This window comes from Physella acuta, unplaced genomic scaffold, assembly GCF_028476545.2.
Source record: "Physella acuta isolate Inbredline_101_S28 unplaced genomic scaffold, ASM2847654v3 ptg000532l, whole genome shotgun sequence".
NCBI classification, from domain to species: Eukaryota; Metazoa; Mollusca; class Gastropoda; family Physidae; genus Physella; species Physella acuta.
The window spans coordinates 315,444-341,970 of NW_026732051.1; the positions used below are offsets into that span (position 1 = coordinate 315,444).

A 26,527-nucleotide genomic window follows, 5' to 3' on the forward strand; every position below is an offset into this window, starting at 1 on the left:
TTACTTTCCCACAGACACTAACCACACTAGTCGTGTGTCTCACTTCAAATGTACACCTAGCCTCGGTTTAACCCTTTACGAAGCCGAGCTGTTTAACGCTCTAATGGCCGTGATTCTAAATCATAAGCCATGTTGTCACGAAGGTCGAAAGTTATAGCACATTAATTACGGGAAAAAGAACCACCGCCCATGTGACCGCCCCCCACCCCTCCCCAATAGTAAATATTATTTTTTTAAAATAGCATTAAAAAGTAAATTTAAGAAAAAGCAATGCTGAATCCCCCCCCCCCTCCCCCACCTGAAATGCCTTGCTCCTAATGTTCGCCCTTATCGGAATGTACACTGGCTATAATCTTACATTTCTACACATAATCAAAAGATATTGTTTTCTTAAGGGCTTGATTTTTTACCCGCTAGAGCTGAATTATTTATTTTTTACTTCTCAAAAATTTATTGAACATATTAAATGTAAGCACACATGCCTTTTCATTTCCTATTATCAAAAGTAAAAAATCTGCTTAGTTAAGCATCTCTTAATTTAACTACGCCCCCCCCCCCCTTCCTACACACAACCTCCCACATTTGTTTACATGTGACTATTGTCATAACTATTTTCAAACAAAAGTTTGATTTTTTGTTCTAATTTTTTTTTACAGAACGGACCCGTTTGCGCACCAGAATTATGTCGCAATGGACGGAGGTAAGTTAATTAGTAGGGCGTTGTAACACCACCTATCAGCTAATTAATGTTTCATCAGGAATTTCATTACAATAAGATTATTTTATAAAACCTGATTTGACCTTTGTCACGGCCAAAATCTGGCCATTTAGATTGTTTACGGGTTATCTTTGTGTTTAACATTAAACTAGAACGGCGCGATTTCTTGTGTAAGCAATAAAACAGGCTAGTTTTTAGATACGCGGAATTTATGTGGTCTTATTTATTAGGCAGTGTCGGAAATTTTCTTCCGTTGTTTAGGAACACTAAAAAACCAATAATTGCATACTGAAGGGAAATAAGCACTAAAGCTCAGACGATAGCATGTTGAGGACGTGTTGATAACAGATTTGAACCTTTAACCTAAACTTAACCATTTTAAAAAAATATTTTTGTTGTTGTTAATGGGAGTTGATTATTATTTTTCGTTGTTGATCAGTTGTTTATATTTTTTCTTCTTTCACATCGGATTGCTATTAATAGTGTGGCAACAATTATTTTTTGTTGTTGATCAGTTGTTTATATTTTTTTTCTTCTTTCACATCGGATTGCTATTAATAGTGTGTCAACATTAAAAAAAAATTCTTTATCTGTTTTATGTGCCCTGCGCTTTGTGCTCTTAGCAACCAATGACGCTGTCCAATAACTCGGGCATTTCTGGACACGATAAACCAGACGTGATGACGTCATCTAATAATTATTAATCTCGTCCAGTTTCTAAAAGGATTAATTGTTGTATTTTTTTTTTTGTAAATTAACATTTAAAGACGCAGTAATTATACGATTACGCTTTTTCAGTCAGTCAAATTAATACGATGGTTGGATCAATTTTAAAGAATCCTTGTACTTTTTACAAATAATATTAAATTCAATAATATTTCAATTTTTTAATTTTTTTTTTTTTTTTTTTTTTATTTAAATGATTTGTCGACATTGCATTTAAACAAGTGTCTTTTACAATCTTTACCTACATTTTAAAACTTTGCTTATAATCCAAACTTAGAACTTAAAAGTCTGGTAAACCCCAACAATTATCTTAAATGAGAAGTTAAAAAGTCTGAAGTATGAAACATGGCCCACGCTATCACGCTATTTCCTCTTTTACTTCTCGACGTTTTAAATTTTTCTTTGATGTCCACAAAATGACGAAATGCTCTAATCTATTCGGGGTACTGTAATGCCACGTCTCGAGGTACGCAAGAAACATTTCTATAACTCGTAGTGGTTCTATAATACCACGTCTCGAGATACGTAAGAAACCTTTCTGTAACTCGCAGTGGTACTATGATACCACGTTTCGAGGTACGCAAGAAACCTGTTGAAGAAATTACCGCCCCAGAAACCCATTAAGTGAATCTACACTTCTACTAAAGCAATTAGCAAAATGTAATCAAGGTTTAAAATTAACTATCAAATTACACTTTATATAGATCTATATTAAATTAACAAATCATCCGAGAATAGAAGTTTAATTTCGCTGTCTTTTTAATTTAAAAAAAAAATTACTTTAAAAATCCATTTTTGTTGTTTTCACGAAGCTCCTTGGAATTAGTTCTAGGCAACGTGATTACATTTTTAATTGAAGCTGATGAAACTTGATTGTTGCATATGGAGTAATTGTGGGGGGGGGGGGGGGGTTGTGACGACGTTGGAGCAACCGTGACTAAAAATTTAATACTCAAAGTTTAATATTCGAAGTTCTTCAAGTCTGGGTATCGTGTTGAAGGCAGATGGACCAGCTCGATACTCAATCTAATCATGCCCAGTGAGATGATTATTTTTTTTTTTGGTTTCTGAACCATGACGGTTTACCCTCCACTTCCTACCCCCGCCCCGGTAATCAATAGCAATGAAATAATGAAACTCGAATATGCTTCAGTTAAATACGTCCACGAGCCGTCTTGCAAGCTGACTGTGGACAAAAAGAAAAAAACCCGCAACAAATCTTTAAATTGATTAGTCTTTCGCTGGACTCCAAAACCGCTCTCTTGATGTTATCTGACGGTATCGATTACTGGAATAAAGATAGTCGATGCTGACCTTCATTACAGTTCTGTTTATGGTATCTGGTGGTATCGATTACTGAAATAACGATACAATCGTTGACCGCATGGCTTGTCAACTACGGTTGTCTTTAAATGAAGGCTGCGGGGTGGTATCGAATACTGGAATAATCCTGAAGTATTTCTGCCCACTTTCCAGAGCTAGCTTAACGGTGGAGCCTGCTCTGGTGATATTGATTACTGTAATATCGATACATATGAGTGACTTCAGTGTTGTCGAACATAGTGTAGGTTTGACGAAAGAAAAGTACAGTGGGGTTACAAGGGTCGGGTGGTTGTCTCCCCCCCCCCCCAGACATACTTGAGGTAATTCTGCTTATGTATAAACATGATGAGGTGGGCTAAATTGCGAACTGGTTCATGTATATAAGTAAGCAACGCATTTTGTATATCTACATGTGAAAAATCAGAATGTGCGCATTGGACGACAAAACGTGTCGGTGAATCGTTAAGGGATTGTAAGGGGATATGTGTGTATGTTGGGGGAGGCGGTGTAGGAACAACAAATAGACTTTGGCATTGTGATAGCTTCACATAGTGATAGCTTCACATAGTGATAGCTTCACATTGTGATAGCTTCACATAGTGATAGCTTCACATAGTGATAGCTTCACATAGTGATAGCTTCACATAGTGATAGCTTCACATAGTGATAGCTTCACATAGTGATAGCTTCACATAGTGATAGCTTCACATTGTGATAGCTTCACATAGTGATAGCTTCACATAGTGATAGCTTCACATTGTGATAGCTTCACCTCGGCTCCACACTTTTTTTCTGCATTGTCGCTTCATTTTTTTTTCTTTTCATATCATCATTTTAAAAGCCCTTTTTTTTGTTAAATTTTCAACACGATATTTTTTTAATCTTAGGAGTATGTTGTCTTTTTCCTCGAAAAATTATCAAAGGTACACACATTTTGGTTGATTTTATTTATTTCTTTTATTTTTATTTTTCACTAATTAATAAATTGCTTTTTGAGCCTGTACTAATGTATGTATTCCTCCAAATAACAATTATTTGAAACGGTTTTCTAAAATAAAAATAAAAAATTGAAGTGATGCACATAGCGATTGCAACGCGCATGCGTTAACAACTTGCATCTAAATTAAAAGGGCATGCTTAAAAAATATTTTTTATAGTTTTGGAACATTAATTTTTAAAAATCAAACAATTATTTTTAAAAAGCAAATTTTGTAACCTCTGTTATAGTATGTAAAAAAACAAAGTACAAAGAAAAACATTCGCTCAAAAAAAAAAAGATTAAAATAAAACGCACAAAAAAGGATTCAAATAAAACACCCAGTAAAATGCTGACGCCATTGTATCTGCTAAAGCTATTAGTGTATTCTCTCCTGCAACCTTTCGCTTTTATAAATGCACCAATCAGCACTTAGCCATAATCTCTAGCACCAACGCTAATTAAAACTTGTGTTTTTAGTCTAGTACTCTAACAGTACCTCACTAGCTCCATCTGGATACTTTCGGAGACTACTGCTTCCTGCATGATGTTTGCGCTACAATGGTTGATTTAAAAAAAATATTAATAGCTTTCCGGAAACCATTACTCTCTCTACTGCATCCACATAACATTATAACCTAATATAACCTACTAAACAAGTTTATCTACAACAAAGCTTGCAAAGCTTTTATTATTTTAAAATATGATACATTTAAATTTAAAAAAACTCTCTCAACGTAATTATTACTATTTTTATGAAGCCAAATATTTAAAAAAAAAAAACATTTTAATTTAAAGTGTACTACATTTTGCTTGTTTTTTATATTATTTTTTCGCGTTTTTAAGTTTTGTTTTGGCAATGATTATTGTATTGAAATTATTCTAATGATTGAAAAAAAATGTGCTGAGCTCTAATCAAGTTCGCTTTGAGGTTAACATGGATTGTTTCCCTTTCAACTTGACAGAGCAGACAGGTGGCACTGAAGACAAGAAAAAAAGTGGCTCTGTGTTCGGCAGATTTCTACGGAACATCGGCCTCAGGCGCTCCAGTAGGAAGGGGACTTACAAGCAACATCAAGGTAGTAGACGTGTACAAGTGGGTATATGTGTACAGGAGTGTGGGGGTACACAGTGTACAGGAGTGTGGTGGTACACTGTGTAGTGTGGGGGTACACAGTGTACAGGAGTGTGGTGGTACACAGTGTACAGGAGTGTGGCGTAATTGTGTACATACAAGCAGCATCAGGGTAGTAGACGTGTACAAGTGGGTACACAGCGTACAGGAATGTGGGGGTACACTGTGTATGTGAGAGTGGTGATTCACAGTGTACGGGAGTGTGGGGGATACACAGTGTACATGAGTGTGGGGGTACACAGTGTACGGGAGTGTGGGGTACACCTGGAGTGGGGGGTACACAGTGTACAGAGTCACGGTAGTAGACGTGTACAAGTGGGTACATATGTATTTTAGTGTGGGAGTACACAGTGTACGGGAGTGTGTGTTACACGGTATACGGGAATATCTGGCTGGTACAGAGTGTACAGGCGTGTGGCATAATTGTGTACAAACAGGCAGCATCAGGGTAGTAGACGTGTACTAGTGAGTACACAGTGTACAAGCGTGTAGGCTACACTGTGTATAACCCTGTGGAGTACATTGTGTTTACACAAGCGTTTACAAGATTGTAGGCCAGACTGTACATAGGCATGTAGGGTAAATTGTGTACATACAAACGAATGCTTTACATTATGTACATACAAGCGTGTACTAGATTGTAGGCTACACTGTGTACAAGCGTGTATGGTACATTATATACACGCGTATACTGTAGGTGTGTACAAGCGTGTATGTACATTGTGCACACAATTTTAGGTTTCACTTTAATACAGTAATGTAGTATGCACTTTGTACATGCGTGTTGCAAACATTGTGTACAAACGTGCAGTAGGCTATACATACATATTTGTATTTCATTGCACACGCTTTTACACGCCTTATTGCTCGTACAACTATGTAGACACTACCTCAAATACAAGCGTGTAGCCTATATCATGTACAAGTACGTATATACAACAAAAAATGTGAATGATAGGGAGAGGGGGGGGGATGGCATAGTTGATAAATGTAATGGGTTTTTTGCTTGAACCTTTCTGTAAACACGAAAAAAAAAACGGTATGATAATGGGACGCTATTAGTGAGAATAAAGAGGAAATGTTATATCTCTACCTGTGTCAGGTGGGGCGATAAAGCGGGTAGATAAACGGGTAGGTCTTGTACACACACCTGTCATCCTCTCATTGACAAGTTCAGATTACCTCGACTTTCCAGGTGATCTAAACGCTTACGAGATTAGCATGAGCGACGAGGATAGGATGGCGCTGATGATACTGGTCAAGGAGGGGAAGATTAGCACGCAGACGGCGCTGGCTGTGGTAAGTGCTGGTTGTGGTGGTCGTTGTCTGGTGGTGCTTTTTTTGTTGTGAGATTGGTGGTCGTGGTGGTCTTTGTATCGTGGTGTTTTTTGTTGTTGTGAGATTAGTGGACGTGGTGGTCTTTGTCTGGTGGTGGTCGTGGTGGTCTTTGTGTAATGGTGGTCTTTGTATCGTGGTGGTCGTGGTGGTCTTTGTGTCGTCGTGGTCTTTGTGTCGTAGTGGTCTTCGTCTGGTGGTGGTGTTTTGTGAGATTGGTGGTCGTGGTGGCCTTTGTTTGGTGGTGGTTTTTTTGTGGATTGGTGGATGTGGTGGTCTTTGCATCGTGGTGGTCTATCTGTGATTAGGTGGTTGTGGCGGTCTTCTTTTGTGGTCTCAGTATGATTGGTGGCCGTAGTGGTCTTTTCGTGTATGCTGGTTGTGGTAGTCTTTGTGAGATTTGTAGTCGTGGTGGTTTTTATTCCCTCTCTCTACACCGCATCTTTCACCCACCCCCACACCTCTTTGGGACGAGTATCTCCAAATTAAAAAAAAAAAGCACCAACCAGGTATAATAAACAACATAATTTAGTGATCTAAAGTTATGCTGATAACAAATATTGTTAAAAGAATTCTGGACTTACTAAAATCAAAGAGTATTACTAGATAAACAATAAATGGAACTATAATTACTTTAAAAACAACTACCTCTACCTCAAAAAAAAAAAATAACTAGCTCGGCTACCATCTCGGCCATTGAAAAAAAAAGGCATTAGAATTTTACGGTCTGATATCAAGAAAGTTTCTGTAAATTGAGTTGCTGTGAATGTGTCGTGTCGGTCCTATGATCCCCAGGGGGAACAACAATCAAAAGGGAATTGTCATTTTTCGGGCACGTTAAAAGCGCCATTTTTAGATTGCTAAACAACAGATTCCAGCAAAAGCTAAAACTCATATTCGTCTGGCACATTTGGGCCACTGCCACTTTATGCGCCCGCTTTAGCATCAACATACGTCACGTGACTTTGTATTGACAGTGCTTCGTGCACGTGCATTGGGCTGTGTTGTTTTTACGCTACGATCCAACACGGTGTTCATTTTGGTTGGGTAGACGCGAGTAATGCGGAGTTATCTCACAACTGTATTCGTTTTTCATCACTTTAAACATTTGATACGGGCAGAATCAACCTGTAAGTCACCAACCGCGATAGCACAACCAGGCTACTTGTCTTAGCATTACATTCAAATGGTTTTTAAGAAAAACAAAACAAATTTTTAGACACTTGACTGCACATGATGCATTTGTTTGCCCGTATACCGATTGGCCGAAAACAGTTCGACCAATAGCCGATTGATCACAAACATCTAGACCAAATGTCCAAATAAGACGAATTGTTTGACTAACAATTATACGTTTAAATAATGTTAAAAAATACACTTTTATTACTTTGATGAAAGAGCTCATAAAAACATACATTAAAACTACATTTCCAGTTATTAAATTCAGTTTGTTTAAAAATGTTAAGTAACATTACAAACGAATGAAAACACAAAATAATTGCATTCTCACTGTTTAAATAAAAAATTAAAAAATAATGATTTCATTAAGTCGGGCAAACGGCTTTTAAGTCATTAAAAAAGACAAGCACAGAATTATCAGTGTAAAACTACACCTGTTCTTGCTGCTGTTCTCTTCTTCCTTGTTATTTTACCTGACAAAACCGGGCCTAAAAGGGTTAAATTATTATCTGTTTTTAATTAGCACTCTTTTCGTTTCTTGACAAGCAGTCCGTGAACACTCTGAAACTACGGCAGTGCAAGGTCCACACTTATCCTCATATATGAACCACTAATGTCGACTTCCTAAACCACACAAGGAGGAATACGATGTTGCAAGCGATCTGGCTATATGGGAATTACACCTACATTAATTTAAAACGTAATCACCCCACTCCCCATTCCGTTCCCTCTGCTCATTAACGTTAACAAGTTAAAAATTGTTACACATATTGAACCCGGCATCATGGCACCCGTGTTACAAAAGAGAAGCCATTCGTAAAATGTGACCCTTGCGATAATTTGATTTTTACTCAAATTAGTTTCCTCCCTTTGCACCAGTTATTTCCCATGTGTTGTGATCAAGCGTTTAAAAAAAACATATCTAGGCCATAATAAAACAGTATAAATAATAAAGCCGTGGAATTTTTTCCTTGTTTTAAATGTTTCCCTCTAAAATTAAATTTATTGTAAGGATTATAAAAACCGATTATACTATAAATTATTTTTTTGCTTAACTTAATACCATTTTTTTAAACTTCTGAGTGTATATCAGGTATTAAATAAAGACGGAAATACTATCTTCATCGGCAAGATGTAAATATATTTGAATTTTCCATTTTAGAACGACGCGGTATAGTTCATGTAACTGTTAGAAAGCGTGGCCTAATGGTAGAGGGTCATATGTCGAGGTCACAGAAACAAGTGAACTCTACTTTACTTGCCCTATAGACCGTCAGGTTTGAAAAGGGAACTTTAACAGTAGAGCGTTAGACTTGTAACCCGAAAATCTCGAGTTCGAATCCGGGTTGAAGGCAGTAGAACGTCCCTGAATCCACCCAGCTCTAATGGGCACCAAACTTACATTATGGAAAGTAAAGGCGGCTGACTACAGCATCCCTTCGAATGAGGTCACAGAAACATGTGAACTCTACTTCACTTGCCCCACCTACCATCAGATTCGAAAAGGGTACTCTGTTAGAAAACTAAGGATAAAAAGTAATGAATAAAAAAGGCGGCCCCAATAGAATAGCTGACGTAACCAATGAAATGTTTAGATAAACAACATTGTGTGGCGAGGGGGGGGGGGAGGGGAGCCTGCCCTTCCTCCCGTGCCAGCACGCACACACCACGCCAACACGTGGCCACAAGCAAAACACAATAGACCGGAACTGACGCCATATTTGTTGACGTTAAGCTGGGTAAGATGAGCAGTCAATGTTGTCTGGTTGTACCCACGTGCAAAGGTTAAGACAAGATACAGGCCCCCTGTCGACGTGCTATTTCTTCATACTAATGATAGGGCCTAGATCTATTTATTTTTGTCTAAGTTTTGTGTTTGGCTCTGATTGGTGTTGTTGAACATTCCTGACGTTGTTGCATGGCCTAAACTCATCTGACGCTGTAATCATCGCATCAAATTGTGTTGCTACCAATTAACTGAAACCTGATGCCAGGGCGGCCGTGTCGCACGTTTGATGAGGTGAAACCTCGTTGGTTTAATAACGTGCACTAGGCCACCAACGATCTGTTCTTGCTTGTGTTATGGGGCATGGGTACACAGTTTTCTTGTTTGTTTCATGGGGCATGGGCACCAACGATTTGTTCTTTCTTGTTTCGTGGGAAGACGGAGTGGTCTAGCGGTAGAGAGCTGGACGTAAGTCTCGAATCCGGGTTCAAGCCAGTAGACCGTCCTCTTCATATGCCGAGGTCACAGAAACAAGTGAACTCTACTTCACTTGCCCCATACACCGTTAGGTTTGAAAGGGAACTTTACTTTCTTACTGTTTCATGGGGCATGGGCACCAACGATTTGTTGTTGCAAGGGAATGGGCATCTAAGATCTGTAATTGTTTCTGGCATGGGCACCAAAAATCTGTTCTTGCTTGTTTCATTGCACATGGGCACCGTAATCTTGCGACGAAAAAAAAAAACCGCCATTTTTCTCTTGTGTGAATCAAACTGATGTATTTTCTGCACAAGACGGCTGCTTCTTTCATTGAATACTCACCGACGTGAACAAACGTCTGCTTGTTTCCGCGTGCACACTGTCAGACGCACAAATCAAGCAATTAAAAAAAACATGCGCGGCCCCCATGTAGGTTTCTGTGTTTACGTTCGCGGCGACCTTTGAACTGTGACGTCACCCAGCGAAGGATCAACCCTTTGAGTTTATTTGGTTTGTGTACAAGTGTTTCGGGAAAACCCGTAGACCACCATCTTGGCTAATGTTGATACATGGAGAGTTACAATAGCATGGCGAGCAGTATGTGAACTACCTAGGTGGTCTTATAGCGCCCCCCTCACCCCCACCCCTCTCCCCTACACACGAACGAAATGTAACATTTAACATAGCTCATCTTGACTACCTTTAACTTAGTGACGATGGATGGAGTCTTCAACATCAAATAAAAAAAAATATATAAAAAAAATAACAGCCGGCAAAAAAGAACGGAAACTCTGGATAAAAGTAATTTTATTACTGCAGGGGAGGGAAGAAATCCTTAACTGCTCAGCGAAATAGTTCCTTTTATTTAGAGAGATAGCAAATAATCTTGACATTTCCACATTCAGTTTTTCTTTAATGGTTGTCATGGTGGTTTTAAAATTCTAAACCACAAAATAATAATTGATAATAACCCTTAGTAGATTTCTCGAGAATGTTCTGCAGGAAAATATAATGATTATGCATTAAAAATCATTACTTCCCCTTTATACATGACATTTTAAAAGTGAAATTGTATATTTGTATAGTAATTTAATATGCGTCTTGCCAGAATTTAATTAAGATAATGGTTTTCATTTTGCTTTTTAATTGTCTGTGTAATTTAACAGTCTTTGTTTATCTTGTTTAAATATTTTTACTAAGCTTAAACTTTTTTAGTGGTAAAAGCTCCATCATTTTAATCATAATGTTGAAATGTATTGTGTTTAGTGGTAAAAATCCCATCATTTTAATCTTATTGTTGAAGTGTCACTTCACAATATATTGTTACTTTAGTCCAATTTGTTGTTGACTCTATGGAATGTATTGTTACCTCAGTCCAATATACTTCTGCCGCAGCATAATGTATTAATGCCACAGTCCATTACACTTCTGCCTCGGTCCAATATATGTATCTCACAGACCAATATAGTTATGCCCCAGTCCAATATATTTCTGCCCAAATCCAATATATTTATGCCCTTGTCCACTACATTGTTACCTCAGTCCAATAAATTTTTACCTTCTGTCCAATTATTTCTGCCAGTCCAATAAATTTCTACCTCATCTTAATGTATTGTTACCACAGTCCATTACACTTTTGCCTCAGTCCTATATATTTATTCCCCTATCTAAAACATTATTACCCAGACCTATATAGTTACCTCAGTCCATTTTATTGTTACCTCAGTCAAATTTAATGCTTCCTCAGTCGAGAGTTTCTTCCAAGAAAATAAAATAAAATTTATATAGAAAAAATATTTTTTAACAGTGTCCCGTCCTCCCCCCCCCCCCCCCCCCCCACCCCTCAGAGAAAAAAGTCTGGAAGAAACACTGCCTCACTCCAATATATTATTACCTTAGTCCATTTTATTGTTACGTCAGTCCAATATATTATTGCCTCAGTCCAGTTGATCTCACTCATCTATCTCAACAGGTGCAGAAGTTTGAGGAGGAGAGGAGGCTGAACCGTGGAGGTTTGGAGGATGGTAAAGAGAATGTTTGTGTAGGTGGTATTTTATTTTTATACTGCTGACACTTGGCTCTTAGCTGGCATGTTGGTGTTAGGGCATTAGATCAATGTTATGTCTTACATCCATCAGACAAAGACAGACATCCATCAAAGACAGACATCTATCAAAGACAGACATCCATCAAAGACAGACATCCATCAAAGACAGACATCCATCAAAGACAGACATCCATCAAACAAAGGCAGACATCCATCAAACAAAGGCAGATATCCATCAAACAAAGGCAGACATCCATCAAACAAAGGCAGACATCCATCAAACAGAGACAGACTGAGACATCCATCAGGCAAAGACAGACATCCAATAGACAAACAAAGACAGACATCCATCAAACAAAGAGAGACATAAATCAAAGGAAAAAATATTTTCCATCTTCCCTAATAAACATTACATTTCTTTCCTTGTCTTGCTATACAACAAAAATCTTAAAACAAATTCCAACTAGTTGTTTTTTGTACCTTTTTTGCAATTAATTAGTTTGTATTTTTAAAACCTGCATTTAATTAAAGTTTACATAAAACAAGTCAATTTAGATTATACTCTATGTGATATTCAGTCATGTTTCTATTGCTTTAAAATTATGATCAAATTAGTTTAACTTGAAATACCACAAATACTAGAGACATTGAACTTTGACCTTTGTTGTCCAGGAAACACCTTCTAAAAAAGGCCTTGGCAAGAAAAAGAAAGGAAACAAACCAACAAAATCCCTTTCTACCTTTTCTGCTGGTGAGTTCTTTATTTAATCACCTCCTGTATGGCAAGTCCTGCACCTTAATGTATCAAATGTTTTCAAATTTAAAGTTAGTATGAAAGACATGGATTCACTGTAGCGATAGGTTATTTTTTTTACAGTCCAGTGTTGTTCAGTGGTTCAATCTAGATCAATTTAGCCACAACTTAAACAATTTATTAAGGGCCCTAGGAATTGACAATCTTCTGCCTTTCTTTGTCATTATCACATGCTCATGATTTTACATTACCGTTGAAAAAGTACAAAATGACTTAATCTAGATAAATTTAGTGAACACAACACAACACAATTAATTTAGGACTACAGGAATTGCACATCTTGTACCTTCCTATGTCATTATCTCATGCACATAGTTTTAGCTAACCATTGAACAAGTACTCACCCCATTGAGCACATCCACCCCCACCCCCAATAAAATAAAAACATAAATTATATAGAAAATATATACTTTATCCAATGTATGCTCACATGAAGTTAAAAGAGTCCTCCCCTCAAAAATATGTCTGGAAGAAACCCTTGTTAGTGGGGCTTCTAAAACTCTCATGTATCATAGCTAGCTGTTGACTTAAACTTGTGGCTCCTCTCAGAGGCGTAGCGAGGGGGGGTGCGGCCCGCACCGGGTGACACCATTTAGGGGGGTGACACCAAGGCAAAAAATAGCAAAATATATAGAGAAAAACTTGAGGGGAAGGTGCAAATCAAAAACTTGATGGGGGGTGCAAATTGAAAGTTTGAAAGTTTGTCCCCGGGAAGGGTCGCTACGCCTCTGGGGGGTGACACCATTAAGTGCCGCACCGGGTGACACCCGACCTCGCTACGCCACTGGCTCCTCTAACACTGTTAACAAGGAATAGGCTAGTATTATTGAACCAATCACAAGTCTCAGCTCAATAACAAAACAACAAACAGTCAGTAAACATGTGAACGTTCTAACCCCTCAGATGACCCCCAAAGGTGCCAGACCAGCCCCCAGGTGACAGAGGAGGAGCTGCTGTGTGACCACCAGATCTGTCGCCAGCGCAGGGTCCACAGTCTGGGTCAGCTGGATGTCCCGCACCTCCGTCCACAGCAGGAGTTTCAGCATGACCTTCAGCTGGATAAGATGGCCTTGACCCGTGCTGTTTCCTGCTCACCTGCCTGTTCACCTGGACAGAAGGTTTGTTGACCCTGTTGCATGAGACTTGGAGTAGGTCTGTTCTGTATCCGCCACTCTCTAATAGGGCTGGTAAGTAGGTCACCAACCAGTTCTACGGCTCAATAAAACCTGCATGAGCCATAGAACTGGTTGGTGACCTACTTACCAACCCTATTACCTTCTAATTAATGGCTAGCTGATATTGAGAACTAAACTGAAATTATGAGTTTGATTATGATTTTGCTTATGCATACCATGAAAGTTGACTCTATGACAAAGGTGAATGACTTTTTTAAGACCTGCTAGTATATATAGTAAATGAAGTAGAGTTTGCCTGTTTCTGTAGCCATATTATATGAAAGAACTGAGTGATAAACACTATACCTTTAAATTTAGTTGTTCCCAACTAAAGCTAGGTACCTATTTAAGCTGGGTGGGCTCAAAAACTGTTGCCAGAGAACTAAAACTGATAAATAAAATGTAATTAAATATTTTGTTTTCCACAGATGGCCTTGCAGGCTGACCAGTCGTCTTTAGCCAAGCTCCACAGCCCAGGCCACCATCAAGCCACCAGCCACCATCACCACCATCACAACCTCAACAAGGTTGAAGCCCTCAGAGAGCGTCTTACAGGGAAAACTATCAACGTTGTGCCAAAAACTTCATCAAAGTAAGCATCATGTAACATCAAAACTTTCATAATTTTAACTGTGGTTTTGTTTGTTATTTTCATCACAAAGCTTAAACAATATGTTTTAAACTTACAATTATAAGCTTATGCTGATTTAAACCATCAACGTTGTGCCAAAAACTTCATCAAAGTAAGCATTGTGTAACATCAAAGTAAGCATCATGTAACATCAAAGTAAGCATTGTGTAACATCAAAGTAAGCATTGTGTAACATCAAAGTAAGCATCGTGTAACATCAAAGTAAGCATCGTGTAATATCAAAACATTCATAGTTTAACTACAAATCAACTGCAATTTTGTTTGTTATTTTCATCACAATGCTTAAACAATATGTTTTAAGCTATCAATTTTAAGCTTATGCTGCTTTAAACTATCAACTTTGTGCCAAAAACTTCATCAAAGTGAGCATTGTGTAACATCAAAACTTTCATAACTTAACTGTAAATCAACTGGAGTTTTGTTTATTATTTTCATGGCAAAGCTTGATCAATTATTTTTTTAAACTATCAATCATAATTAGATGCTGCTTGATTATTATATTTAATTTTCTCTTTTTATTAGTTTTACAACATTTAAATTTTATCATCTACATTTGATGTTTTAAAGTCCTGTGGAAGATCTCTTACCTGCTACATTGATAACAATTGCCATATCAGGGGAGGTGTTTTTTCCAGGCATCTCCACAAAGAGAGTCCACCCCCCCCCCCCAATCGAATAGGAATTTATATAGAAAATATATACATTTAACAGTGTCATGTCGTTCCCCCCACCCCCCTTGGAGAAAAAAAATCTGGAAGAAACACCAGAAGCGTAGCAATGGGGGGGGGGCAGGGAGGGACTAATGGTTTGGAAAAAGTAATCGAAAGTTTGAGGGGGGGGTGCAAATCAAAAGTTTGAGGGGGGGGAGGGTACAAATCGAAAGTTTGTCCCCGGGCGCCAGGAAGGGTCGCTCGCTACGCCTCTGAGAAACACTGATCAGGGTAGCATTGCATGACTCCCATATAAGACAAAAGTAAGACTGATACATTTTTTGTTTCTCACAGGACATCCCTCCTGTCCTCTGGGTCAGACCAGTCCATGGAATGTGGGTCCCAGACCCCACTCCGCACCGACCCCATGTCACGCAGGCCGGGGGACTCGGCGACCTACAACAGCAACTCAACTGTCTCTATGAGCAGTGACACCAACTCACCTGCCACAGGTAGAAAGAAGAGTGGGAACACCTTGGACCCTAGGATAAAGGTGAGTGCAGGAAAACTAGACTTCATCTCTTTAAATACCTTTATTTACTTTATTACTTATAATGGGATGATTTATCACTAATTTATGCCATTTAACATAATTTTTTTTTATTAAATATTTTTTTATAAGAAGAGACTCATTATTTAATACGTAGTAAATCAGGTGTTTGACAAATGTCTGTAATAAATTTAATCTGTCATTTTCATTTATGACCTAACTGTTTTGAAATTAGTAAACCCACCTGTTGAATAGAGGTGAATCATCATCATCATCTCTTTTCCTGTTTGTGACAAAGACACATGAAGCAGATGAAGTAGAGTTCATCGATTTCAGCTAGGATAATTTGGTCAGCCCTATGCTCAGCCACCTTTGTTTTACGTAATGTGAGTTAGGTACGCGGCAGAGCTGGGTGGACCCAGGAACATTCTACTTATTTAAACCTGTATTCAAACTAGAGACTTTCACGTTAGCAGTCTAGCTCTCTACCACTAGGCCACGCTGCCACATGGAGGTGAAACAAAATTAGAAATAAATGTTATTTTCAATGAACTATTTCAGTGTCACCGCAGTGCAAGCTGTAGTATAGGGGATGATGGGATATCCTCAGAAAATGACGATACAGAAAATGTAAGCCTTATGGTTATCTCTTTAATTTAAAACATTTTGAATAAAAATTAAACAATTAACTTAATACATATATAATATCATTCATTTTTGTCAGTGAAATTATTATACATGTTATCATGATTTGAAAGTAAATTTTTGTCTATTTTTTCCAGAGTTTGAAAAAACCTGATTCTAAAACATTTCAAGGAAGAGATAACAAGGTTTGTGTTGAGTGTAATTTATTCACATTTGTGTTATGATTAAATTAACATATGTGTAGATCTACTTATTATACATTTTGCTTTCACCGTATGAGAACAGTAATATTTTGTCTTGTAGAAAAAATTTTATTCTACAATCACGTTGATTTAAACTCAACAAAAATGTTAATTCTCCCAGAAATCCACAAAAGTGAAAGAAGCTGTGATAGCAAGACCCCCGTTAATTAGGCAACAATCAGGTAAATTTTGTTTTAGACAGGTCAAATTTTTAACCAGACAACATTCAGGAAAATTTATAATTAGGCAACAAGTAGGAAAAATTCTTAATTAGGTAACTGTTCGATAAAACAATAACTAAGCCACAGTCACATTATTACTTAATCACTAAAGTCAGTAAAATTGTTATTTAGGTAATAATCAGGTTAACTAATTTTTAAATAATTCAAATAGGCAGATAAAAACTACATTTTAATCAACTGATACATGATCTAGAAAATTCTAGATGATAATTTAAATAGAACTACTCTACACCATGACAAACTGCATAACTTGCATTGTGTTTGCAGACTGAAAGTTGAATAAAGTAGCTATAAAGTGTTACTTAAGGTTAAATAAAGTAGCTATAAAGTGTTACTGAAGGTTAAATAAATTACCTACAAAGTGTTACTGAAGTTTAGATAAAGTAGCTATAAAGTGTTACTGAAGTTTAAATAAAAAAGCTATAAAGTCAATTAAAGTGTTACTGAAGTTTAAATAAAGTAGCTATAAAGTGTTACTGAAGGTTAAATAAATTACCTACAAAGTGTTACTGAAGGTTCAAGTAGCTATAAAGTGTTACTGAAGGTTCAAGTAGCTATAAAGTGTTACTGAAGGTTAAATAAATTACCTACAAAGTGTTACTGAAGGTTCAAGTAGCTATAAAGTGTTACTGAAGGTTCAAGTAGCTATAAAGTGTTATATATCTCCACAGCCCCAGTGGGAACCCCCCTTTATGCCGGCCCTTACCTGGGTCAAGCAAAGGTAATTGTGGACTACACACCTGGTCCAGATGAGGATGATTTTGTCCCATTAAAGGTATTATTTCATAGTCATTTTCATGTTAATATTTAGTTTTAGATTTAAATGAAACAATGACATTTTAAGAAAGCATATAATAAAAAAAATTATACATTGGTTTTGTTTACTTTAATTGATAGTGATAGATTCATACATTTTTAGGTGTAAATAGATGTTTTTATTTAACGTAACATAACTTTTAAAAAAGAAACAAATGTCTAATTTTAAAATTCAAAAGTATTATTTTCATAATAATTCTGAGAACTAATTAATAATTATAAATAAAGCACAGGTAAAAACTTTGAAAAAGTCCTTTATGATTAGTAGGTTTTCATTTTGTTTTAAATTTTTTTTTTTTAATTTTCTTTTTCTTAAATTTTCTTTTTCTTAAATTTTCTTTTTCTTAAATTTTCTTTTTCTTAAATTTTCTTTTTTGTAGTAGGAAAAGTAAGAAATCTATATTGGTTGTGCTCTGTAAGTTACATGAATTATTTTGATGTTATCAGGTGGGAGAGATAGTCAACATCATGAACATGGCTCAGTCTGGTGTGTGGAGAGGTGTTGTCAATGGCAAGCGAGGGAAGTTCCGCTTTGAACATGTGGAGGTTATCATTGAGCCAGATAAAACGCCGACCAATGGCCAAATTATTGGTGGCCAAAAAGACATTCCAAAATCTGTTGACGACTTGCTGCAAAGGATAGGGTTAGGGGTGAGTAACAATTTATTGGACTTTGAAAACAATACACTTCAACAATAAGGTTAAAATAATGGAATTTTTTAACACTTAACAGCTTTAAGCTTGGTAAAATTATTCCAACAAAATTTCAACAAAGGTTGTTAAAGTCCTTTTTAGATTTAACTTTATAGTTATATTTTTAATAACTTTATATAATTCTGTAACTATGATTTACTTATTGTTTTGTTCTTTTTCTGCTCTCAGCATCTTTCCAACTTGTTTCTGCTCAATGGTTATGATGACCTTGACATATTTTCTGAGTTGGATGACCATGACCTTGACACACTACACATCAGTGACCAAGACCAGAGGAATAAACTTTTATCTGCAGCCAAAGTCCTGGGAGATTGGAATGGTAATATTTGTAATGTTTCTCTTGTAATTTTCTCTGAAAATTTGTTTTTGCTTTAGAAATTGTGTTATTTTTTCTTCATGAGCTATTAGTTGTTTCTTAAAGTTTTGAATTGTATCTTTATTTTATGAGATGTAGCCTACTTATACTAAAAAAGTGTCGTTTTTTATGAATTTATTTTATAAATCATAATTATCTCAGTCTTGTTTTTTTTATGATCAAAATTATGAAAATATTGAATGGAATTTTGTTTTCATATTATTTTAATTAGAATTAATTCGAAAGTAAACTTCTTTTTGCAATATCTTTATTTAAAAGGTTTTTTATGTTACATTTCAGATAAAGTCAATGCTCACACCCCCACAATAACCAACATGGACTCACCTTCATCAAGAGCAGGCAACTCTAGCTGTGATTCTGGTTGCTACACTGGCAGTGAAGGACTGAAGCAGCAGACCAGGCACAGGGCAGGGGAGCTAAGGAAAGACAGGGGACACCACTCTAGCCCTAAGTCCCATTCGTCCTGCCGGTCCTGTGGGAAGCCGAAGCAGCCTCGCAAGTACAGCAGTCCAGGCGGGACCTCTCATTACGTACCAGGACAATACCCAACTCAGCTTCACTCTCACTACACCACAGGACACACCTCTCATGGGCTGGAACACTCCCCCTATGCCCCCGGACATTTCCAATATGGCAGCCTCCAACAAATGCCCGTGCCCTACACCTCCGGATATTACGGGTACCACCAGGTCGGCGGGCATAGCCACTACGCTCACGGCCACCCTCATTACGTCATGTCCGCTTCACGCACACTCACCGAGCTCAACGTCGCAGACAATCATAATTCAACCCCCACCCTTGAAACATTCAAAGGTGTGGGTAATACCGGGCTTGTGGCTAAAAGTGATAAAAAACCTTCCGTCGGTGACCGGGTGTCACTAACAGAAGAAGACCAGGAAGTGATAGCAATAACATGTGGCACCAACCAGAGCAGGAAACTCTCCACCCCCATCCAGACAATGACAGGGGGTTCCCCTCACTTGGAGATGCCCAGCAGTGTGGTGTGTAAAGCCTGCGTTCCTTCTTCAGGGTGCCAGCAGTGCGACGAGAGCATCCTCTGTGAGAGCAGCTCCTGTGTGCAGTGCGCCACCTACGCCTCCTGCCCCCAGTGCTTCCCGTACCGCCACTACGTGAACACGACGATGAGGTCAGACAGCAAGTCTTCTAAGATGTCCTGCAGCTCTACCTGTACGCAAACCACGTGCCTCAGCCCAGACCACGACGACAGCAACAACAGCGCGGGATCAAACCTCATCGACTGCTCAATCACTTCCCCAGGGTACATGACTAAAGCCAGCCCAAACAGAGTCCAGCCGTTTTACTTTTACCAGCAACAGTATTCACATCCAATTTACGAAAGAACTCTTTCCAGCATCGCAGGCAGAACCACGCCCTCCCAGCTGCCGTCCCCTGCTCCAGCTGCTACAGGACTTCCTGTCAGACTCACAGCTGCCTCGCCGCTAACCTTAGCCCTAACAGACTCCAGCGCCAACCAAGGAGTCTCCCTCACCCTCCAGACAGAGCCCAACCCACCCCTGGTGCCGGACTGGGCCAAACAAACTGAAACCACGGAAGCGCCCGGCATGGCCACGCTGTACAGCAGGGGTCAGACGCCAGAGAAGTCTGATGCCAGCTCTGGTCAGCTGAAGAGCCCAACCAGGTCACTGATGCCTCTGGTCACCACCAAGCTCAGCGCGGAGAGAATCAACCTGACACAGATCCCCTACAGTACAGCTGTAAGTCTTTCCTTTTGTTTTAGAAAAAAGATCTTAACTTTAACCTTATCACACCTGGGGGATATAGACACCAAGGTTGAGCAACTGTGAGCCAGAATCATAAATACACAGAAAACTCCAGTTTATAGTGTAAAAGAATCAGTCATTTAAAGCCAAGTCACTAGCATACTATGAATAAAATATGAATTAATTTCTAGTTTGTCTATGCTGCTTATCAACCATTTAAATTTTTATAGTGAGAACTTTACCACCAGACTCTAAAACATTTGAAACCCTCTCTCACCCCTAACCCCAAACAAAAAAAAAAATCTTTTTATGAGAAGTTGGATTTGTATAACAGTTCTATGATTTCTTTTTAACTGTATTCATAGATTAATCCTAAGAAATTATGTTTGTATTTTATTTATAGGATTTCTTTATATTTATAGATTGGTCATTGTGGAATCCCGCCACTTCTGGTCCAGCGCTATTCTGAAGAACTGCGTCAAGAGATGGACACGATGGCTCTTGTGATAGAACAAATCAGGGAGAAACAGCTGAGAGCACTGGGGAGACCTTGTGTAAGTTGGCTGTTAAGTCTGGCTTTAACTAGCAGTCAAGCATCAAGGAATGAGAGATAGAGTTTTTACTTTACTGTTAGCCTTTGTTTTGTTTTAACAATCAAAATATTTTGTATCATGAACTTCTTGACTTTAAAACAATAATTATATTATCTATTTATCTACTGCATAATTTTAAAAAATATGTTTTTGCCATGGTTGTGGATGTTAATTTATATTAGCATGTGGCAATTTATAAATTTATAAACAATGAATAGTTTACTTTTATTTATCTATTTGTATTTTTTTCTTTCAAAAATTTTTTAAAATGCTTCTATTAACATTTCAATTGAATATTACTTTAAAACCATACAGCATGATTATTAAAATCGGTAATCTATCGTTTTGGGTACGTAAAATCGCCCGCGGCTATTTATGTACGAAAACGTTACCTCATTGTCAAGGCTTTAATAGAAGTATATTAGTATATTGTCGTACTTTTGTGTCAAATATTATAGATAAATGAATAATAAACCTAAATCAATGGCTAAATATATCGATATAGGCCAGAAATTAACTTTAAACAGCAGTGTCTGAGAGCAAGATTTGCTATATAAACAGCAGCCATTTGTAAAATAGAGTGGCTTCCCCCTGAATCTGGCGCTAAAAGCTTATAAAAATAAAACTTAGACAAGATGGCTGCTATAGTAGATGAGCATGGTTGCATCTGTTGGAAACATCGCTAGTCTTCATTTATTACGGAAAAGTTTTAATTCAATTGTTTAAAAACAGGTACATAAATGAATCAAGGAAACATTTTTGAATTTTTTAAAACATAAATCCTCCTCAAAATGTGAAATAATTATTAAAATTTAAGGAGTCACCTGTTTTTCACATTACAAATCGCGGGCGATTTTACGTACCCAAAACGATAGATTACCTTAAAATCTTATTTAATTGCTTTCACCATGTGCTTTCTATGCTGCTGCAAATACCACATAACTAATTGTATTATCCCCCCTGCTACAGATACAAAATGAGAGCCTGAGTGATTCATGCAAGCACGCCTGTGACCTGCAGATCTCATCTGTCCAAAGTTTCCTCATCTCCATTGGCCTGCCCATGTACCTCAAGCCTCTCACAGACGGCAACATCACCACCCTCGACCAGATGCTCAAGCTGAAAGAGAGTGAGCTGGAACAGATCACAGGTGCTGACTCACGACACTTGAAGAGGATAACCCACGCTTTAGAATGGGTGCAGGTTAAGTTGTCTTCCCCTAACCACAAACCTCGAGTTGCAGGGGTTACTGATAAAGTCTAAACAGAATCTGTTGCTTTCTCTCCTAACCTAAGCCAATCTCTTTAGTAATAGTGAACAGAATCATGGGTTTTCTTCACTAGCCTAAGCTACTTTGTCTTGAAATTCTTCTTTCTTGCTATATCCACTAACTACCCAGAATTGAAAATCAAATAATAATTTGTTACTAGGTTTAAGCAGCTAATTTTAAAATTGTACACTGCCTTAGCAAAAATTAGAATGAGCTACTGATCAATTTCAATTTACTTTGTCACTTAAAGCTACAAGCATTTTTTTCTGTGACTACTTTACTGCATTCTATAAATCTTGGATGTTACGCTACTGGTAGCCTTGGCTGTGCCAAAAGCAGCCTTGCATCAACCATCCTTTACTACAACCAGCATCTGGTTGCCATGCCACAACCAGCATCTGGTTGCCACGCTGTGCTGGTTGCCAAGCTGCATCTGGTTGCTATGATAAGCAATCAATGAACAAAGAGCCCTAACAAAAAAAAATTGATACTATTTATACCCCTGCCAGTGGTATGTCTGTGACACAAATACCTGGCCAAGCCCTATGGATGTGGGTGGATACTGGATTCAGTGCTAACACCTTGCATACCAAGTCTTTCACTATAAGACCAGCTTAGTGCTCATACTAAGATTATTTATCTGCAAGCAACTCATGTAAAAAAACTGTTTATTATTAAAATAAAACGACTTTCGTTTGTTGCCAAATAATTATTTTAATGTTCGTTAAAATAGCAAAAAAAAAAAAAACTTTTTTAAATGTAGATAATTGTTTGTATTTCAATAAACAATTATACTGGATTCTTTCTTGTAATGTGCTCATAGAATTTGTAATTATATTTGTGTTCAGTGTGGTGCATTGGCACCAACATGATCTCATATGTTAACTTAGTGAAGTGGTTTTAGTAGCTGGATATTTATATAAAGCCTCAAATGTTTTAACACACTTCGCACAAGAAAATTGCACTTGTCTTCAATAAAGAGTTATTTGAATTTTAAATACATAATAAAATGTAACACTAATTGCGAGTCAAATTGTGAGGTCATGAATCATCCCTCGACACACGGTGCAACAACAAGCCCCCATTTATTTATCTTGAAATTTATTCTATGCTTGAACCAATGTATTGAACTGCTGTTGTGCAATATTTACAGCCAATAGAAACAAATCAAGCTGTAGCATAGAGCTTAGCTTTGGCTTCAGTGTAACAGTCCTGTTTTATTTATTAATACTTTTTTTTTCGGGTTCAGAGTAAAAGTTTCACCACTATTATCATAAGATGCAATTCTTTTTCATAGAAATGTTTGCCTCTCAGATCTGAACTAAATATTTTTTCTGCTATAAATAAATTTGCCTTAAATTAAGCCTTTTAATTAATTAACTAAGCTTATATAATTATTTGTTTTTATTTAATTAACCTAGAAACCTTATGCATCAATGTTTTACATATTGATTGAATGTAAACCATATCATAACCAAACCGACATATCTGAAAATATTTTTGTCTGAGTTGCATAGACCAGTGTGTGCCAAGAAATGTTATGCTAGTCAGTAGTCAACACTGCCAATGTATTTCAAACTTTCTGCCATGTTCAGTGGCATAGCCATGCCAAATTCAGTGGCATAGCCATGCCATATTCAATGGCCTAGCCAAAAATAAGTCCAAAAGGGGGCGGTCTTTCATGTTTGTATGTTCATACGGGAGGCATTGTGAAATCAATCCAACCCTGTGTAGGTGTATTAGGGGGAGTTAATAAAGATTCCACCCAGTTGATACATTTCTGTACCTTGGCTAATTGTTTTTTAATTTGAGATTGTGTAAACAAAGACTCGGTAAGACTGAAGTGTCAATATTTAAGCTGTAGAAATTGTGGATGTGATGTACTCTATCAGTATTTTTCAAACTTTTTCACAACAACTAAATATCATATGATATAAAATTTCTTTTATTTAACCTTATGTAATCCTTTTTTTTTATAAAAAACCAACAGTTTTTGAAAAGAAGATATTTCTGCTGACTGTCTTTTTGAGTTAATCTTTTAACCATTTATTTACTTTCTTAGAAAGAGCTAAATCTGAGAAAAAAAAAGAAATGTGTTTTTTCATTATTAAATATTTTGGTGCCACTTAAATTTGAACTTCATACTTAGATGCAACTTGCACTTAACTTTTGTGGCATTCAAGGTAAAGCCCTTAGAGCTGGTGTGAGAAGAATTTTGTTTATTTTACATCAGAAAAATAATTTAAGTGACCCTTGCTCAACACTGTTCAGTTCATTCAAAACATGAATTGTTTTATTGCTTTTTTAATTTAAGTTTTTAACAAATTTAGTTTTGTCTTGATGAAGTAAGGATGCATGTCCTATGATGTTTCTTTTATTGGCTTTTTATATATTTCCTGTTCAATTTTTTTTATTTAAAGAGTCAGATGTTGAAACAGAATGTCTGAGTTTTTGTTTGTAGGAGTCTGAATGATGATACTTGCATTCTATTGAGAATGTCGGAGATTATTTGCATGCAGAATTAGTTCTTTTTTTGTTTTTTTTTAATGGGGTATTTTTTATGTGGAGTCTACTACAAAGGTGACTCATTTTTCTAATGGTGACTCACTTTTTATATGGTGACATATTGCTTTAAGGGTACAAAAGATGTGTTCTTTGTTTTTCTTATGTACAAAATATGTTTTTTCTTGAATATGTTCCAGTGGTAACTCATTGTATTAATTGGTGACTCAGTTTTTAAGTTGAGTCACTGTTTTAATTGATCAAACTACCTACTGTTCTAACATACAAGTTTATGTTACTGGTATCCAGTGCCGTTCACTTTTTTAAACAGCTTTTGGTGTGGAAATGTTGGATTGGACCAAATGTTTTTCTGGCATTTGTCCTTACTATTGGTTTTTTTTTTTAATGTATATAATAAGGTCTTATAATTATATAAGAAGTTAGTTCTTACAATTTAGTTTTTATAAATTAAAATGAACTTTTAAAAATACAATACTAGATTACTTAGTAAAAAAAATAATAACCTGCTTTTTAAAAGTTAAATTCCTTTTTTTTTTTGCTCTTTAGTTATGTAAGTACTTTCAGCCAAGTGTTTTAAAGCTAATTTTAAATTAACACATTTTTTAATAATTTACTTTTTTGGAAAAATGAATATAAAATTGTATGTAATATGGATACTACATTAGTTATTAAACATTAGAACCATGTAGACCTAAATTATTGGTAATGAAATTTTGTATAACTTATCACTAAATCCATTATTTTTTTTTGTTTGTTTGACCAGTCACCAATTTTGTGATATTTAAGTTCTTGTATAATATACAGCCAATTAAATTAATCCATATCAACTTTTGTTAATATTTATGTTTTAATTACGTGTTCATTTTTTTAGAAAGTGTTTTTTAGTTACTGGTTCATATGTGTAGTTTTAAAAATATTTTTGGCATACTTAAACAATTTCAGATGTCATAGTTTCCTAATGACATGTGCATGACACCACATCGCAGCTGTCATTCATTCTATCTAATGCTTTTTATCTCTAACATTGCTTTAAAATACATATTTGTATTCATTTTTAATGCACATTTTGAACATCAGTTTAGATTACATTCATCAACTGCCAAACTTTTTGATGTGTAGAAAATTAGGAGCGCTTTTTAAAAAAAAGATTTTAGATCAGCAATTGAATGATATTTTTAGTATGCCTTAACATATTTTACATTTGCCCCTCCTAAGTCACAGGGAAGGGGATTATAAACCTTGCTTAAAATGTTAGCCACATTTTTCTAGCATTTTTGTGAGATTTGTGTTGTATATAGATGCATCTGATAGACTCAATGGCTTACATGTTGTTTATTCTCAGAATAAATTTTCATTGGAGATTTTTCTGCAGGCTTTCTGTTCATTTAATTTGTTTACAATATTTTTTTAAAAACTTACATAATATTATTCATCATGTACCTAGATCCATTGTTGGGTAGATTACTGCCAACCATATCTCTCAAAGAAATTTGGTTAAACATACAAGCATATTAATTTAGCTGTGACTGATGCTCTAAAACAATGTTAAAGAAAGAAATCAATTATAAGAAAATAAAACAATTTTAATTAAAATACTGCTCAATTAATGAACAACTTTATTAAACTGCTTATTTAAAGAACAACAAATAATTTATTAAACAAGTTCCTTCTTAAGCTTCCATATTAATGCTAATAACTGGGGCGTGGTTGTCATGTGGCTTTAGAATACGATGAGTGGTTTCTGGACATCACAGGAGTTTGATCTTTGGTATGTCCCTGACCTTTCAACCAGTACCTCTATCAGGTTGTTGAAAAGTTGTTGGGAACAAATATTGTTTGCACACGTAGTCAGCTTAATTCAGTACCCGTGTCAAATAG

At 36.6% G+C, this 26,527-nt stretch overlaps 2 protein-coding genes across 2 annotated transcripts; both read left to right on the top strand.

Moving 5' to 3' along the window:
- Window positions 1–674: 674 nt before the first annotated feature.
- LOC131945226 (uncharacterized) lies at window positions 675–14,230 on the top strand. The gene is made up of 8 exons (XM_059306264.1): window positions 675–700; window positions 3,655–3,690; window positions 4,709–4,822; window positions 6,074–6,177; window positions 11,571–11,639; window positions 12,318–12,396; window positions 13,363–13,577; window positions 14,063–14,230. The coding sequence occupies exons 1-8, from the start codon at window positions 691–693 to the stop codon at window positions 14,228–14,230; spliced, it is 795 nt and encodes a 264-aa protein (XP_059162247.1). The 5' UTR covers window positions 675–690.
- Window positions 14,231–14,354: 124 nt separating this feature from the next.
- On the top strand, window positions 14,355–25,150 carry LOC131945227 (SAM and SH3 domain-containing protein 1-like). Its single transcript, XM_059306265.1, has 11 exons — window positions 14,355–14,377; window positions 15,291–15,489; window positions 16,048–16,116; window positions 16,269–16,316; window positions 16,495–16,555; window positions 17,287–17,390; window positions 17,879–18,082; window positions 18,314–18,464; window positions 18,801–20,257; window positions 20,686–20,817; window positions 21,826–25,150. The coding sequence occupies exons 2-11, from the start codon at window positions 15,325–15,327 to the stop codon at window positions 22,117–22,119; spliced, it is 2,685 nt and encodes an 894-aa protein (XP_059162248.1). The 5' UTR covers window positions 14,355–14,377; window positions 15,291–15,324; the 3' UTR covers window positions 22,120–25,150.
- Window positions 25,151–26,527: the final 1,377 nt, after the last annotated feature.